Here is an 18,699-nt window from a genome sequence, read left to right as displayed (position 1 = left end):
TGCAAGGGATATTGGCAGGTCCCTTTAACGGATGCTGCTAAGCCTTCGACTGCTACAAAAAAAACTAATGGTAGTCAAAATTTCCTTGAATAATTTGAAGTTGTGTTCTACAGAAAAACACAGTAATATCCCCAAATACTAAATACCCCAAATACTAAGCCGTGAAGCGGCGGGGTTCCACTGTAAAGGGTTATTTTAGTGTAGCATTGGATAATGCAGCTCAGGTTTGGCCACTCTTAGTATTTTAGATTTTCAATTGATTCAAAGGCGTTAGAGTAAAGGTCTGTTTGCTTTAGCGTCTTTGTAATGGGCTTTCTGAAAAGCATCAGATGCGAACGCCAGTGTTGTTACTACTTAGAATGATTCCCATGTGGAAAGATTTGCTGATCAAATAGGAACATTAAATGGTAAATGTATTAATTCATAAGAATATGATTGTTGTTGTCACCATTTGCTTCCCTGTTCATGGTAGCATCAATCATGAAACCTTGCAGATATATACCCAGTCCACCAGATTATAAATTCTTAGTCTTGATGTTTGAATCAGTGTAAAAAAAACAAAAAAACATTGATATTTCATAGTGCTTTATTAATGGTCCTCTCAAACCTCACAGGTGGGTGTCGAATGTCTCTGCTTACTGTGAAGCTCACTACAGACTCAAAGCTCAGTGTCAGTCGTCACTGCTGTGACCTCAGATTCACACAGAGGATGATCAGCATCTGCTTACGTAACAATTATGATCAGACCAAAAAGTACAGTTCAAAGACAACAGGTATTGTGGATTAATGTATTAAAAATCAATTGTAACTGTTTACTCACTTTTTATACAGATATATCTTTCGTAGTTTGGGGTACTATTTATAAATCCTTTAAGAGGTTAGCACTGGTTTAAGGTGGTGCTTTTATTTTTTAAACATAGTTCTTAAAACCTTCAATATCTTCATGTAAAGGCTTATCAAGCTGTTTTTTTTATTTTCTTGTAGAGTGAAATTACAGACATCACTGGCATCCAGCTTGACTAGAAAACCAACCAAAGTTTAATGATAAATAGTTCAGCTGCTGCAGCATTTTCTGTCAACATTAAGAATATTGTCTGGTGATTATATTTTGCAACATTTTGCTAAAATGTTCTCACCTGAGTGTTTAAGATCCTTTGTATGGAATGTAATGTCAACCTTAGCCATTTGGAAACATTTACACACTTTACAGAGGAAAATACTTGAAGGGTGTGTAATCATACTTTAAGTGATTATTGGCTTCCAAAGTGTAGGGAGGACATTTTAAGATATTTGGGTTACGGTTAATTTATAGCAGGAGATGATATTTTTATTGAAAAACTGATTTTGAGAAAAAGTCTCAAGTTAAGCCATCTATCAAATACAAAAAGCCTCTTTAAAAAAAGTGTAAGGAAAACACAAGGTCACATACACAAAAACACCAAATTAAATATGTTAGGGGAAAAAAGAACACAAAAGGTAAAGTCCCTTTTCTTCCTGCAGATATTTTTGGAAATGAAACTGATCATCTGTCTGCCACAATGGTGTTATGCTTGCTTTTGTGAGCATAGACTGCAAACACCTATGTGTTTGCAGTCAGTTGACAATGATATTATGGCTGAGGGGTCTGCACAGACAGATGACGCATGAAACAAAAGCACAGTGAGGAAATCTTGACACACAGATCCAAAAAGGTCATAAAGTAAAAATTTCATAACTGGAGAAAATATTTAGAAACATGTCACTGTGACTGAACTCCAGAGCACACCATGAAAGGCCAACAACAGACATGATAAAATAACATCACACAACTTCCTGCTGGAGTCATGGTGACGTCTCCAGCCAGACCATTGTTAGCTCAACCATCAAGATCCGTCACTTTCATGTTTTCACAGAAAAATATGTAGCTTTAGCTCCTCGTCCCAGAATGACGTCAAACAAGCAAAGCCTCAGATTAGGTCGCATTTTCTGTGCTTAAAATTTTACATTTGAAAGGTGTTAAATTTATATTATATTTACTATTGAAGCTGAGACTGATGAAATCAGCATAATTAGCTCCTAATTTCTGATCATGTCTCAAACCACTGTGACTTTCTAAACTGCCATTGTCATGGCATTCTTGACCGTGATGGAGGATTTGTCTGTTAGGAGTCTCGTATCTTTATTCATGCTGTGTTGGAGTTCTGACTCTCTGATCTGTTGTAGAGCATTTATGTTATGTTTATAAGTGACTGTTCAGTTTTGCAACAGTGGACACAGCTAGCTAAAATGTTAGTTGCACAAATCCTACAGCACAAAGCATAAATTTTAGTTCTACTGTTTTAGAATTCTCTTAGATATTATATTTCTATTTGTACCTTGTTCTCTGTTGTCTGCGTTTTACTTTGCTCCAGTATGTTTCTTGTTTATATAAATGGTTATTGAAAAAAAGAGAAAGGAGAGGTAGTGAAGTTACTGCTTAAACAATCCCAAAATTAAAGCATGAAAATGAACAGATTATTTGAAGAATTCATAACAGTCGATGACCAAAACTTCAACACAGATGTCAAAGTTTATTCAGCCAGAAGATTACCAAACGCCCAAGAAAATTATCGCTTTCAAATTTATCCAGAAAAATTATTTAGGGGAAGCTAAGTGCACTAAATGTTTCCAAAATTAGCAAAAGTGTTAAGCTAAAATCTCTGTTACTAGCACATTAGCGGATCAACGGAAATGTGCCCACCACTGCAGTTTTGTTTAGTTGGTGTTTATGAAATCAATTCTTGAAAGAATAATCATTTATTTAGAACATCTGATGTTATCAAAAGTGAAAGTAATCACTGAGGCATAATTACAAGAAGCTTCTAAGTTAGAGGCATAAAAAATGCCTCTAACTTGGATGGAACAATTTATTCTATCATAAATAAGAAGAGTTCTTATTTATGATGGAAAATACAAACATATGAAACATATGTATAAGCTGCAATACTCAAGTTTGCCAAATGGCACAATTTACTTCACATCTCCAGAGAAATCCTTTAAAGAGGAATTCTTCCATAATGCAGATCATAGTTGGTGGCATTAAATCAAATAAGCATCAAACTTCACAGAATATCAAATGACAGCAGAGGGGAGAGGGAAAAAAGAAAGAGATATAGCCAACCAGAGACCAAACTTCTCAACAAGCTGCGGTCAAAGCATGTCGAAAGCCGTGGCTCCTACCTGTAAACGACTCCATGCTGGTGCAGGAACATCAGCGCAGACGTGACCTCGGCGGCGTAGAATCGGGAGCGCGCCTCATCAAACTTCCTAGACCGCTGGATTTGGAACATCAGGTCGCCTCCGTTAACGTACTCCATTACGAAGAACAGACGGTCCTAGTCCCAGAAAGTGGGAGACGCATGAAAGATGCCCTGAATTTATGATGTAGCTACAGTCGTTTATAGTGAAGCAGAATGACGGGAACAATTAGCTTTATTCCATTATTGTTTACTGAAGACATATTTGTAGGGGCTATAGTTGGCCTCCATTTATTGTTCAAGTTTTCTTCCACACTGATTTCTTCTTGGAAAGTTTTAGTGACATGACTGCAGTTCAACCTGGAAAGACTCACACAGAAAGAGTGTGGTATTAGAAAGTTTAATTGAGAAAATCTTTGGCGTTGGTAACTGCTGCCAGAGAGAATGAGCCACTGCGTATGAAGATTAGAGACATGTTCCAGTTTGACTTAATCCCTAGGCTTCATTTTATTAAATTCTTGTTGTTTCATGTCTTTAGTTCTGACCAGAATAAATAAAGACATCTGAACAGCTCTATCAACAATTCCAGGTTCAGTTAAGATCTACAAATACGTCCTAATGGCAGCTGATGAAAGAACCATTATCATCTTTGTTAGTGTGACTTTGAGCTTTGACATTTCCTCCCATTACTCGCTACTGGACATGCTATTTATGAATGAATGGCACAAACCTCAGCTGGTAGGTTTGTGCCTACCAGCTATACATTGAGATCAGACACCACAGGTGTTCCTCAAGGTTTTGTATTAAACCGGATCGGATTTAGAAGGATGTGGGTTGGATCTGTTCTGGTTCTGGTACCAAATCTGTTTCATACTCATGCAAATGACAGTTCACTGATAGGTGGACCAACACATCAGTAGGTGTGAATTAATGCATTTTTGGCCTAAAAGGTTTGGTAGATGTCTACATGTTGATCCCAAAAAGATGTACTCTAACTTTACAACGTTCAGATTTTACTGATTTATTTACTTGTATTGTTTATATTTAAAAAATCTAACATTATCAAAACACCTCACTTGATGTGTGTTAAGTTTTTTGTAGAGTACAATTTTTGCAAAACATGGATTTGTAAAAAAACAAAACAAAACAAAACAAAAAAATGCCTATAAACTACAGGCCCTAGACCAGACATGTCCAAAGTCCGGCCCGGGGGCCAAATGCGGCCCGTGGTCAAATTTCATCCGGCCCGCAGCCTCTGTCATAAAATCAATAACGTCTGGCCCACACGTAGCATTAATACATTGGGCAGCAGTACTGTTACCTGCATAGGGCGGAGCTTACACACTAAATGCTGTTCCTCATTTAACCACTAGAGGGCAGCAGCCCTGTGACTCAGACCATTTGCAGCTGGAGCTCATTGAGCTGCAGAGTGACGCAGAGAGCCGCCAGCAGGTTGGCACCAGCAGCTTTCTCTTGCGAACTTTTACCGACAGCTGGATAAGGACAGGTTTCGAGAGATTCGGTTTGGTAAGAAAATGCTAAGCTTGTTTGGGCCGACGTTAGGGTTGCCACCTGTCAGAAATCAAAATAAGGGACGCGTCGTCCTAGTCTTGTGGGGTGGGGAGGGGGGTGCGACTGCGGCAGTTGGACGCAATATCGCAACACCGTGAGTGAAACAATGACTGGGGCAGCCGACTATATAAAGTACTCGGGGACCACTTCTTTATTATACATAAACATTTGTAGAAAACGGAGCAAATCGCGTTTCGTTTCGGTTCAATACGGTACGGGTTGCAACCCTAGTCCACGTCTTTGTGATAAGACATTCTCAGTTGTGAACTTAAATAACTCTCACTTACGAGACATTCTTGCACATCAGTACCACTGCCTTTGAGCTAGACCTGGCCTATGTGCTGCAGTCCAGACCTCAGTATCACATTAATGCAGCAAGTCATTTACAATAAGTCTCTGAATAAATTTTGTTTTTTAAGATCAAAATCAGTCATAAATTCAGACAAGTTTTCAGTTTTCACTCCAGAATAATAAACTTTTAAAAATCTAATCAACATTTACTAATATGTCATATTTCAAATGAGCCCTGCACTTGTTGATATGACCATTACTTGCTCATTTTTCTGTTATTTTATTTAAAAATTCTGTAATTATTGTTAGAAAAAAGTTAGTGTTAAAAAAGTGAAGTTAAGTGAATATTCAATTGCATATGATATGCTTGTTTCAAATGAACCTAAAGACATGCTTAAGATCGCTGAAATTAAAATAAAAAACCAAATGTAAAACAGAATGGCTTGCTGAAATGTGTTTAAATATATTGCTGTTCCATGTAAAGAACGTCCGCCAAGGTCGGCCACCTACATTTTTAACTCACCAAATCTGGCCCCCATTTGCAAAAAGTTTGGACACCCCTGCCCTAGACTGTCCCTGTGTGCCGTTTATAAAGGCCAGCCCAAATCACCCCAAAGCCCTCTTGACAATATTTAACACTTTTCGTCTGGTCTTATTCTCCCCCTTTTTTGCATTAGAGCAGTGGTCCCCAACCCCCGGTCAGTGGACCGGTACCGGTCCGTGGACCAATTGGTTCCAGGCCGCGCAAGAAATAATTAAATATTAATATAAGCTTATTTTATGTATTATTTGAGTCAGGAGGATTTTTTATTTTGAAAATCCTTTAACCGGATTCTCTTGGTTACTTGCGCGCCAACGCTGAGCCCACAAGCAGCAAAATGAGTAAGAAACAGATCAGGTGTCTTTGGAAAGTTTCTTTGCAAAGGGGAAAAGGCCCAGAGAAGAGACAAGGAGAATGGATTTATCCCGGACCGGTAGGTGACTCCCACATTACAAGCCCGCTCTGCGTAAGATGCGGCAGAGCGGCTTGGACCGGCTATATGTTGCGACATATAGCCGGTCGCAACATATAGCCGGTTGCGATATGTCAACAACCGGCTCGCTAATGAGGCAATGAAGCCTTCAAACTGCTTCACCATGTAGAGACCCAGCACGCAGTGCATATAAGCAACACTTGGGGTGTCATTGTCTCTCATCACTCCCAGATGGGATCGTCTCGTTGCAGAGAAACAAGCTCAGGGCTCCCATTAGTCATTATCGTGAGTTAAAATTTTCACGAAAGTAAAATGTTCGTCTTTGTGACGCATCTGTATCTTATTTTGAAGGGATATGTAAACGTTACCATAGCGACCAGAGTCAGAGAGCGTTTGGGCAGTGGTCGAGAGGAGATGAATAGAGCTAGTGAGTCTTAAGTCTGGTTTAGACGGCAAGATTTAAGAATTGTCGGCTGATTCTCCAAATCTCTGTGACCACAGAGCTGATAAAAGTACAACAGGTTCGATCAGTTTGTGTCTCCAGCCACACGGCAGGAGCAACAAACCACACGAACCGATTCCAGTCACGAACATCGCGATTCCAGAAGAAAATCTACAAAACTCCCAACATGGCATACGGGAATTTAGAATAACCAAACACGGATGACGATGTAGAAGCAATAGTGAAAGTTTGTGGAGTCATTTTAAAAGATAAAAGACGTAACAAAAATAAAAGGCGGTGGATAAAAGACAACGGGAGCAGCCGCTCTATTTGCTGCACTATGATTTGGAGGTGACTGTGTTTTTTCATAGTTAACATTTTTAACTGAATAAACATAAACGTATATAATAATGACCTTTACATATAATAAACATTTCCACATATCATCTCCGATATCCACTGGACTCACAGTTGAGCGATATGTCAGCTGTTTGGGATCCCCTCTGTTCTTACGCCACCACGCTTTCTGATTGGCTACCTGTCACATTCAGCAGGCTGTATTCTCGTTCCCAGTCAGGGAAAACCCCACAGGCTGCGATAAAAAAGGCCAAGACAACCCAAATTGGTTATATTCAGAATTTAGCGAGAACAACAACATGCAGAAGCCTTATCTGACGGTTCACGCCCCCCTCCACCAGGCTGCAGCAAAATTTCCAAGTTTTGACCGGTCCACGATAATAAAAAGGTTTGGGACCACCTTTTAGGTGGACATTTTGGTCCACCTAAATCTTTTTCCAAAGAAACTGAAAACACTTCTGAGTTGACACTCAGAAGTGTTTTCTGAGTTGCTACCAGAAAAGTTGTTCTGGTAGCAACTTTTGCTACCAGAACATCTTCTACTAGTTACTCCTGTCCATTCAAACTTCATTACATCGCAAATTTACTTCAAGATCTTGCAAACAATCTGTATGAACAAAACTTCCTGCCCTCCTATATTTACCTCAAACCGCTCATAATGATATATATCTGCAATACCAAATCTTGAAATGAATACCAAGTTCAAGAACTCTGTTTAAGTATTTATGATGACTCTATTTTGCATTTTAACTTTTCATTCTACTTTCATTTTGTACTTGCTGTGTGAAGTGACCCTGGCTTTTTTGGAAGGTGCTTAGAAATATATTATAACTATTAGGAAGTGATTATGTTTTTTTCTGAATCAGTAGTAGAGGTTTGACACTTAATGTGATTTTTTTTTCAAAGCACCTTCATGAAAGCCTTTTTGTATCATATACCTTCATAAAGCACTGACTGCAGCACACCACGCCCTCTGTGCCTCCTTATTCCCTTGGTAGAGCAAAAACAACCTCTTCCTGAAGCCCACCTCCCTTTCTTCATATAGGAAATAAAAGAGAGAGAGTGTGTGTGTTGCAGACATAGCTGTGATATAAACAGCAGCATATATAAGAAACAAAGAGAGATCTGTCAAGAGTCATAGCAGGAGTAACCAGTGTTTGCACTTTAAGTTAGAGAAACATAAACTGAGAGTTTGTTCGTTGTTTCCTCCAAAACCTTAAGAAAGACACAGGAAGTGTGTGAACTAGGCTTTTATTTAAAAGATGATACATCTATGTTTAGACGGTACATCTAAAAGAGAAAATGTTGTCTTTACCTGAGGGTCAGGTTAGAAAAACAATTTCTGGCCCAAGTCTCATGGAGCAAGAGTCTAATACTAGTCTTTGCAGGTGACCAAACACGACTATTTCTATCCGGCACACACTCTGTAACCACTTGGTAAAGTCAAACTGTGCAACTCTAGATCAGCATACACCGTATTTAATGTCACACTAAAACATTTCCTGTTGCAGGAAAGGTCAGGCAGAGATAACAGCCTGGCAGGAAGTCATTTTTTGTGGTATAAAAATAAAAAAATAAATATGTTGCTCACAGCAGCACAAGTTATTTCAACATTCAGGAACAATTATTTTTACCAAATCACCAGTAGCTCAATTTTTTGTACCTAAAACCATTCCTTTAAAATAACGTACCTGAATAAGGCCTGGATGACATGGCTAGAAACACTCCACACTTTCCTTCATTTTATCTTTTTCTGAACAAACTAATGTTCAAACTAACTAACTAATCTTTGGTTTTGCTTCATCTTTCACTGCAGCAGCCAAAAACAAAAGCATGTTTTCAAATTTAGAGAAGTTCTTGTAGGACTGAGGGATGTAATCCAACAGTGGTAACGATTCATAATTTTGATGCGTCACTCTTGACTTTAAATTATATTGTTGAATACTTCCTAAAAACAGCCACAAACAGCTGTTCGTAGAGTGAAAACCTTTTTTTGTATATCAGAAATAATTTTCAAGTTTTGCTAATAACATTTGCACTAGTGGTATAATGATACTACTGAGATAAATTAATTTAAAAAAATTACATTTATGGCAATTGGTGATTCCAATTTCTAGGCAAAAGTAGCTGCATTTCATTATAGATGAGCACAAAACTGTGTTTGCAATAGTGGCATTTCCATCAAATAAAAGTAATACAGTAAAAAGTAATACAAATACAATCACATGTGAATAAGTTTGTTTTAAGTGGTTAAAAATCATATCACGTCATTATCCTCCAAACACTTTCCTGTCTTCTTCTTCATTGGTGTTAGTGACATCCCAGTAGTTGATCATGTGATGAGAATAAAAGTGTTTCTATTGCAGTTTTGTAAAATATTCTCATTTCAACACAACTGAAAAACAAACTGATTCCAGCACAAAAACTTTTTAATCTAAAAACAGGAGGGTTTTTTTTTTGTTTGTTTGTTTTTTTTTTTACAAAATTGGAGCGTTTCCATTAAGTAAATTTAATTTCATAATTCCCATTTGAGCAGTTTTAAGGTATATGGAAATGCAGGTTTAAGTAATTTAAAGGCTTAAAATGAAGAGTTGGTCTATCTTGCCTGAACACCTAATGACCAGATAGCCAAACAGATAAAACATTTCCTAAAGTATTACTGCAAATCAGATTTGCAGCCTAATTTTCATGTCGTTGTTATCTGGAACTAGCTTTGCATGAGCGACCACAGTTCCCTCCGTTTTATTGACACAGAATGACCCACAGTGACTATGACTATACAAAAACAAAAGAATTTAAACGGCTAATTGACACACAACATGAAGTTGAAGTAGACATTATTGTAGGAACAAGACAAAGAGCTGAAGCTGTCACTTTAAGGCGGGGAGAGTCAGGATTGGGTGTTACATAACTGAGCAATGCTCCGCCTCTTTTCTCTCTCCACTTTAAACAGGATGCTCAAATAGTTTGTTTAAATGTCCCGACTGGTCCCACCCAATCAAACATGAATAAACATTTCCTGACTGTAATTACAAATGTACAGATACTAGCTTCCCCTCTGCTGATACACACACACACACACACACACACACACACACATTCCCTGTTCTATAGGCCCACAGCCAGATGATCCACAGACAATAATGTCTCGATGGTTATCTTGGTATTGTGTGTACGTGTCTGTGGTGTTTGTGTGCACCATGCCCTCAGAATGCCACCCTGCTGAAACATATGTCGCCACGTCTGAACTTGCAGCCTTATATAACCAACAACGCACGCTGTTTACTCTCACACACACACACGCACGCACGCACACACACACACACACACACGCACGCACACACACACGTACACACACACAGAAATGTTAAGGAAAGGCTGGTGCTGTCATATCTTTTGGCAGAGAAATACTTTAACGATGCCGTCAACCCACATGGTACATCTAGAGGTATTATGCTGGTGAATCTAACTTTAGTAACTGAACAGTTTGAGAGGGACGACACTTTTTATTCCAAATTAGATAGATTCATTTGTATACCAGAAAAAAGCTCCTGGAAGAGTTTCCAGACAATCATGACATGCTGCTGCACTGTGGTTGTCAACCAAATGATGCTGATGATAAACTACATTTGATTTTGTTTCAAGAAATATAACATATGAGGATTTATAGAACAAAACTCAGAATGAATATAGCTAACCCTACAGATTTACTATATTTTTATATGACAAACATATTTCTTCTTATTGGAAATAGCATTTACGTAATTTTCTTAGAAGAATTGTTAAATAAACCACACTGCTTTTACTTTGTTGAATTATGTTTTGAGACACAGCCTCTAAATTATTACTATTACAAACAAACTTTTTGGTTAAATGAAAATAATTTGACATGTCTGATGAACTGTATTTATAGATTTGTACTATTATTTATTTACTATGCTGGTTTTCTTCCTTAGACATTAACGTTTGTGTTTTTACAGTCTGTTTAAAATCAGCCTTCAATCCATTCCGTTCAGCTAGATATATTTTGAAAATCAAGAAATAAATTAGCCTTCAGTTGTAAGTAGCAGTGGTAGTTAAAGCTTGTGTTATAAATGGTTAGTGGCTGAAGTTGCAGGGTGTCTTAAAACTTCTTAAAAGGTATTTGTTGACTAAGTGCTGTTACCTTAGTCAGATTCTGTTATGTTGACTTCTATTTTGGACCCAGCTTATCATTTCGAAACATTTTTGTCATTCTTATAAATAAATTAATAGGTTTTTTTTTTAATTCTAGTAAGACTCCATGTCTGCTGGTTGCCATGACTTTAAGGGGTTTGGAAATTTTGGTAGTCTGTTGGAAGACTTTGTCACACGACACACATTTAAAAGCCTATAAAATACACAAAGAAGTCCAGTTAGCAATACTAGACATGCTAATGCTAATGAAAGTTGTTAAAACGGTTTAAAAACAGTCACGTTGCTTTTGTTTATAAATAATTACTGTCTATTCCTGCCTTGTTGAATTACAAATCATTTTAATGCCGAATAAAGTGACTTTTGATATATTATATTTTAATCAACTTTATCTCTAAAAAAGCCTCCCTGTCATGATGTGAGGTGGTGAGTGGTGAGGGAGGACGCAGGCAGACCCAGGTTGAAGTGATGATGATGATAATTTAATCACAATAATCCACGGAACAGGACAACAGGGAGCAAGACGTAACACTACGGCACACGGAAACTGGCTGTTACACACGACGAGGATCCGACAAGAGATGAAGACAATAGGTGGGACTGAATACACTGGGAGGGTAATCAAAGAAACGAGACACAGCAGGGATCAATCAATAGGGAAGACAGAGACTCGCAAGGGAACAGGCTAATAAACACAGAAAAACCTCAAAATAAATGCACAGAAAACACAGATCACAACACTCTCACTAAACTGCTAGCTCAGATTTAGCAGCTGGTGCTGGCAGAAATCTGATACAAAAATGAAGAGTCATTCAGAAACTTATGTCATCATCAATCTGGAAAATACAAATACAGCAGAGGGTGTTGGCAATAGTTGGAAGAGTACAGATGATTTCGATATTATATATTTTCACATCAGCTTATACAACACCGAGGTTAATAACAATGTTCCTTTAAAAATCTTTCAGATCAGAAAATATAGATATGAGTGATATTTAAATTGCCGTTTATCCTCGTTGTCTGTTCCTGTTTTGCATCTTTATGTAATCAGTAGAGGTTCAACATTATCAGTTGTAAAATTTTGTAAGAATGTCATTAGAAGAAGCTCACCAAACAGAACTGGAGATCAGAAGAGATTTTGTAGGAAAGTAGGTAAAGTGAAGATGATTTTAAATTAGAAAACTATTAAAGGATGGGAAAAAAAGATTAAATGAAAGAAAAATAGTGAAGCTGCACTTGTAAACCATACTATATTAGCACGAATGTAATAATTGTTGTGTTTAAGTACTTTTCTACAACATGGCTGTCTTTTCAAACTGTTATTTATAATTTTAATCTAATCTGAAGATGATCATCAAACGGAAGTTATGGAAAGTCCTCTTAAAGCACGAGGGGTTAATTTGAGAAGCTAATGCAATTAAATCGAGGTTAGATAACAGTTACGTTGCAGTTCTGAAATTATTAAAGTTTTCCAAAGCACAACCAAATATGTGTATTATTTCCTAAAAAAAAACAGTAGACTGTTTTGTTCTGGTAAATATGAGCACGGTGTATAAAGTTACAATAAATACATTCATCATAATCACTCAAAATGGTGGAGAAAAAAACAACAACAGGAGGGTTTGAACTTTTGTCCATGTACGAAGAAGAAAAAAAGGAAAGTGAATTGCTGCCCTATTTTCCTCGGAACATTACAAGCCATTACTGTTTGGCTGCTGGCCATTACCACACAGAGGCCACAGCAAAGATGCACTGAGTGATTTCACTCAAAGCCTCCAACAGTCTGTTTGTGGTTTAGATCACATTGTTACACACAAATAAATATGTGTTTTAAAACAACTCAGAGCAAAAACAATAAATAAATAAAAATGAACTCCTAATTGTCTTTGAGCCCTTCTGGTGTTACTTTAAAATACAACATCTAACAATGATGTATCTGAATGGATGTTTGGGTGTGCGGCAAAAAACGAAGTAAAACAGTTGTTTTTAGTGTATAACTCTGACAGATGTAGAGTCTTTACTCTACACCTAAAGAAAAAAAAAACATTTTGTCTGAAAAAATTTATTTCAGATCCCCTGGAAATGTCAGTTTCTTTTCATTTGTAGAAGTGTTTGGGAGTCAGCCCCTGCTGGCCATCAGAGGAACTGCATGCCACACTGAATACATGTAAACTATTGAATAATAGTTTACTTGTATTCACATGTGACACATGTTGTCACGTGTCCAGTTGGTGCCACGGTGGAGAGAAAAAGTATTAGGCCAATCAAATGTAATCTTTTTTTGTTTGTCCCACTTTAATGTAACAAAATAAAAATATTAGACAAAGATAACTAATAAAAAGAAAACAATTTTCAAATAATGAGTGCATGAATTTCTCATCCAGTGAATCACAAAACGGAAAGCCAGAACATCTGAAGATCTGACAGCTTCTGTAAAAGTCACTGTTTGCTAGTCAAACCTGACATGCAAGAGGAAGCCGTGGGGTGAAATCCACTGTTGACCAAAAACGCCTGAAACACTCAAATATTACGAAGACATCCTGATGATCTCTGAGACGTTTGAAAATAACAAATAAAATCTTAGAAACTGACCAGACAAAAGTAGTCTGTTTATGGAAGGTGAGTGTCCCATTCCACCAGGCAAAGAGCATGCAGCGGTAGCAAAGCCGTGTTCTGGGCTTAACAGAACGAGGAATTCATGAACGAGCTTGTCTGACCATTGACTTACTTGGGTTTTGCAGCATGACAATAGTCTAAGTCACACCAGATTAATTGTGTTTCTTATTTAATGGAATCACCACAATTCAGAAATTATGTGTTTTATAATTATCTGAGTATCAACGTTTTGCACTAATTTTTAATGGAAATGCACCAAATTAAGAGTGACGAAAAAACAGAAACACTAAATCTGTAAGGAAGGAATCACTTTTCACAGCAATGTTACATGTTCCTCTTCATGTCTGTGAAAGCGAGGTTTGTACTCATCATATATTTTGCCACATTTGAACCCCAGAGCTTCACTAAGAAATACGGCTTTCACAAAGGTCTCAGAGGAGGTCAATAATGCGTCGATTTTTACAGGCTACTAAAACAAGAAAACAAAAACTGAAAAGAAAAAAAAATATGGTGACTTTTTATCACATTTGCAGCACAGGTTTTGTGTTCTTGAAGGTCCTGAGACATATAAATGATCCAAATTCAAATCTTCCAGCACTGTATTTCTTAAGAATAGTCATTACTGGAGGTGTACCAGTGAACAAAAACCACAATTTTAAATAAACAGTTTAGTATATTTTCAGTTCACTTTGATTTTAATCTTAGCTGTGAGGATAATTACTGGCCTAACCTTTCTAGAGACACTGAGAAACCTCAATGCTTCACCTTCAACACAAAATCATTCCAACATCTTGTAATAAGAACTAATAAAACTAATAAAATTTATCCAAATATTTAAAAACAGGTGAAGCAGAATAAGAGTGATATTGCCAGACAGGCAACATCTCTCTATCAAAGACAGAACACTAATAAATGCTGCTTTTGGACAAAACTGTGTCTCACACTCCTAATCCTGCCACAGATTTGTGACTAACTCCAGTGGAATGCAGCTAGTACAAGATGAAGGAAACGCAACTGGAATGAGGCTTCTTACTGGGCAGCATGGGCTCAGCTGAGACCATTCAAATATAGAATCAATATAATAATGAGTTAAAAAAAATACAGAAAAGATTGCTATAGGCAATAAGAATAAAGGTTATTTGATAATCTGGTAATCAGTCCACCTCACAGCACAAAGGTATGAATGTTCTCTGATCTGCTAACTCTGTGCTGGTTAAGTAAGTGAACGTCTAAGTAAAGGTCTGAGGACCATGCTATGTCAATAAGACTCCTGTCAAGGATGAAATTACCAAAGTGTTTCTGTACGCTCCAACTGAAGCCCCAGAGCAGCAAACAAATCTGAACTAACTGAAGAACTTTAGGAAAATAAAAAGAAAGAAAATACATTAAGTTGGGTAATTTCTGTGTACGTAACATCATATTTTAACACTTTTTTTCATAGTGAATTTAAAGAACAATGTGCGTTGTTCATTGGATCAAAGCATGGTTTCTACTGGATATTCATTAGCTCAAAGCTGGATCTTGGATATTCTGTCTTTTAAGGATGTGTGTGTTTTTTTTGTGTTTTTTTTTACATCACTTAGCAACAGAGAAACGTTGTAGTGTTCATTCAGACACGTGCATAAAGTGAAATGGGATGAAATCTCTTACTGGCCTCTATTTGGTCTTCAATGATGAATAGCAGACTGGCCACCATTGTAGTTCTTTCTTACAACCTTAGCATAATTTACAATTGATTAAACTGATTAAAATCACACAAATGTCCAACTATTTTCAGTTTCTGCAAGACATCTTGGCAAAAAATAAAATAAATCTTTCCTCCTATTTCATAGAGTTGATAAAAAAAAAATCATAATTTCACTCCTTATGTTTGATTCAAGAGATTATGCACTATGCTCCCAGATTCAGTAAAAAACTTTAAACACACTACTATTATATTAAATACAATAGTAAGTTGTTGCTAAATTAACTCTTGTTACAAGTAATCAACTATAAAACAACATCCTTAGCAGCACAATAAAATATACATATTTGTTTGAATCTAATTTTACTTTGTCTATCCTCCTCTATATTCGGTTTACTTGTGACACGCTCTTTGCAAATAACAAAATAAAACAAACACTAGCTAAACCATTTTCTGTTTAGCTGGCATTATTTGGAGTGCTAGTATAGCTAAATAGGAAATGAGAGCTGTTTTATTCCTTGCTGCTGTGTGAAACAAATTGCTGTGAAAAAAGACTTTTTAGCTCTGTATCAGACTGACGCGGAGATGCATTTCTCAAGAAAAATGCATCTTGAAAACTTTTGAATGTCTGACTTTGTGTATTTTTGGGAAGTTGTGAACATGTGATGTAAAGCTTTTGTATTCTCCTGATGCTTATGCATACAGGAAGCCAAGAAAATGCCTGATATTTATCCAATCACATTTCACATATTAACTGTGAAATGTGAATGGACCATAAACTTGAACATTCAGGGTTCAAGTAGCAACTTTTGTTAAAGTCACTGGTTTTAAAGATTGTGCATCATGGCTGGTTATAAATAAAAGCTGCTGATATGGTAGATAGAGTTCAAACTCAACATCAATGACTCAATCAGTTTTGTTTTGTTTTGGTTGGATTTTGTTCCGCCTCAGTCCTCTGTATGAACCTCCTCATGTCCCTGTCTGTCTTTATCTGTTCATCTCTCTGCATCGCTCCATCAGTCTGTCCCTGTCCTGTCACAAGCTGCCCAGAACAAAGCCTCCCTAATGCACCTGGTTGGTTTCTGCTCGCCTCTGCTTCCTCTGATGTTCACCAATTACACTTTGTTAAAAAGAAACACTCTCTCTTCACTGTGCTGCATGTGGTTCCGGACTATTCTGCCCCGTTTTCGATCAGTTTATCGTCTCGCTTTTTCATCATATCAGGGAGGGAAGAAAAAAAAAAATCAGAACCAGCTGTCCCTTCTTTGTCCTCATTTTCCTCTTGTTGCTTTTTCTGTCGCTTTCTTCCCTGACATCGGTGTGAGCCTCAAAAAAGAGGCCCAACACGTTACAGTTGCATAATGTTATTTACATTTCTCTGTGGTAATTAGGCCGATAGGGGAACGGCTGCGATCCCACAGTCGATTAAGAAGAATGAGAAAGAGGAGGAGGGACATGGAGGGGAAGGCGTAGGTAGGGCAAAGGTCACAGAAAGTACAAACACTTTTAAATGAGTGACGTCACGGGGAAACATAATGATTTCTTCTGAAGAGGGGGCTGTTTTACATAAAAATTAATTTAGAAATTCACATTTGATTTCAAATAGTCTTATCTGGCAATAGGAAAACATTTGTATAAAGATTTTTAGTGTTTCCTTCAAAATGTCTTGAAGAGATGAACATAATAGGCCTTCCTGCTATTCAGCATCATGAATGTGTGAGAAACATATAGGAGCAGGGAGTTCTGCCCCAAGGTTCTCCAGGAGATGCAACAGGACAAAAAGATTAGGAGAGGGAAAACAGGTGGCTCCATGGGTAAACAGGTAAATATCAGTGAAAATATTCAAATTTAAATTAAATTCTGTAGATTCAGAGTGCTTAAAGCAATAGTGTTAAAAGTTTTTGTCATGTGGGCCAAAAGTAGTTGAGAATTTAAAAAATAAATAAATAAAAAAAGAAAACCTGCAAACTGTATTTCAACTTGTTCATCTTTGTCTGGATTTTTGTGGGGGAGTTTTTTTTGTAAAAGGAACAGTGTATGGCTAACTGTTGCTTAATTGTGCCAAATTTATTCACTATGATGTTTTTGGTCCCAAAAAAACAAAAACCTGGACGAATACTTTGCGTTGAGTCTTATATTTTTCATTTTAATATTTTGTCTGTATGTTTTTTAAACGGCCTGGCATCAGAAAAATTTCACCCCAAAATAAGATTTCAAACATGGATCTACATCCACTGCCTGAAGTGGCAAACCAAGTTTAGACTGTTCTTGAATCTGTCCGCACAGAAATGTTCTGAGGGCCTCAAATGGCCCCACGACCGAACTTTGAACACACTTGGCTTGCAGTAAGCTGAGAAACGTTGCTTTTTACTATAAAGTCATGGATGTTTTGAATTGAATTGGATTGAAATGAACTTCAATATGATATATTTAAAGGTACAATGCTGAGGTGCATTCACATCTCATGGGATGTGATCAATACCTGAAAGTTTTCATCGGTCTCTTCTCTATCCAGGGAGCACAGGGAACAGAAAATGTGGACTTGGACATTCTCTACTTGGAAAAATAAAGCAAACAATGTGCAGAAAGGCTAAGAAGAAAAATCATCCAAATTCTCCGTTTCCAGAAGAAGACAACCTGACAAGAACAACTGGTAGACATCTTTGCTACCTGGAACAAGTTTGTTGAAAACATTATTACATGCTACCTCTGCTGGTGCTGAGGTGGAAACATGGCTGGGATTCCAGGACCTGGCAAAGATCAACCAGATCTGAGAGGAAGAAATCTGAATTTAGTTTGACAAGTAACACAACAAGAGTGATCCAGCTCTGAACTAAGGTCACTGAGGGAGGTAATAAGGAAAAGCAGAGCATGTGTGTCAATCAGAGATAGAAACTAAAGAGGTCAGACAATATGGGTCCCACATGGGTTTGTTTGCAGTTTCCATGGTGGCCCCACATGGGTTTGCCCATTTAGGGCCACCACCTACATGGGCCCTACATGGCCCCACATGAAATGGAATAAATCCAGGTGTGCCTCATCTCACAGTCTAGTAGAACAATTTCATACTGATTTAATGTAAATGGGTCACATGACCCAGAAGCTGTAGAAAAAAAATACTGAATTTTGACCAAAAAAAAGATGCTAAAATAATATCAAAAATGTTAAAATGCAATAAAAATGAGTGTACCTCATCTCTCCAGTCTTGAAGATCAGTTTCACACTGATTTTGAGTCAATAGGGCACATGACTTGGTAGTTATTGAAGTTATTAAAATTATTAAAAACATTCAGTGTGACGTAAAAATTCACTAGAGAACAGTGTGTCTCGTGTAACAGCATGAATTTTGTGTCAGTTGGTCACAAGGCAAGATAT

At 37.3% G+C, this 18,699-nt stretch overlaps 1 protein-coding gene across 1 annotated transcript in view; it reads right to left on the bottom strand.

Moving 5' to 3' along the window:
• Nucleotides 1–18,699, bottom strand: part of LOC103155522 (protein kinase C epsilon type-like) — a 230,665-nt gene that overhangs the window by 46,964 nt on the left and 165,002 nt on the right. Inside the window, exon 13 of the mRNA XM_016663629.1 lies at nucleotides 3,199–3,353. Within this exon, the coding sequence (XP_016519115.1) occupies nucleotides 3,199–3,353 (155 nt within the window). The remainder of the gene's footprint in view (nucleotides 1–3,198; nucleotides 3,354–18,699) is intronic.

This window comes from Poecilia formosa, unplaced genomic scaffold, assembly GCF_000485575.1.
Source record: "Poecilia formosa unplaced genomic scaffold, Poecilia_formosa-5.1.2 Scaffold433, whole genome shotgun sequence".
Taxonomy (NCBI): Eukaryota; Metazoa; Chordata; class Actinopteri; order Cyprinodontiformes; family Poeciliidae; genus Poecilia; species Poecilia formosa.
The sequence above is the reverse complement of the archived record's forward strand: the minus strand, read 5'-3'. Positions and strand labels throughout refer to the sequence as shown.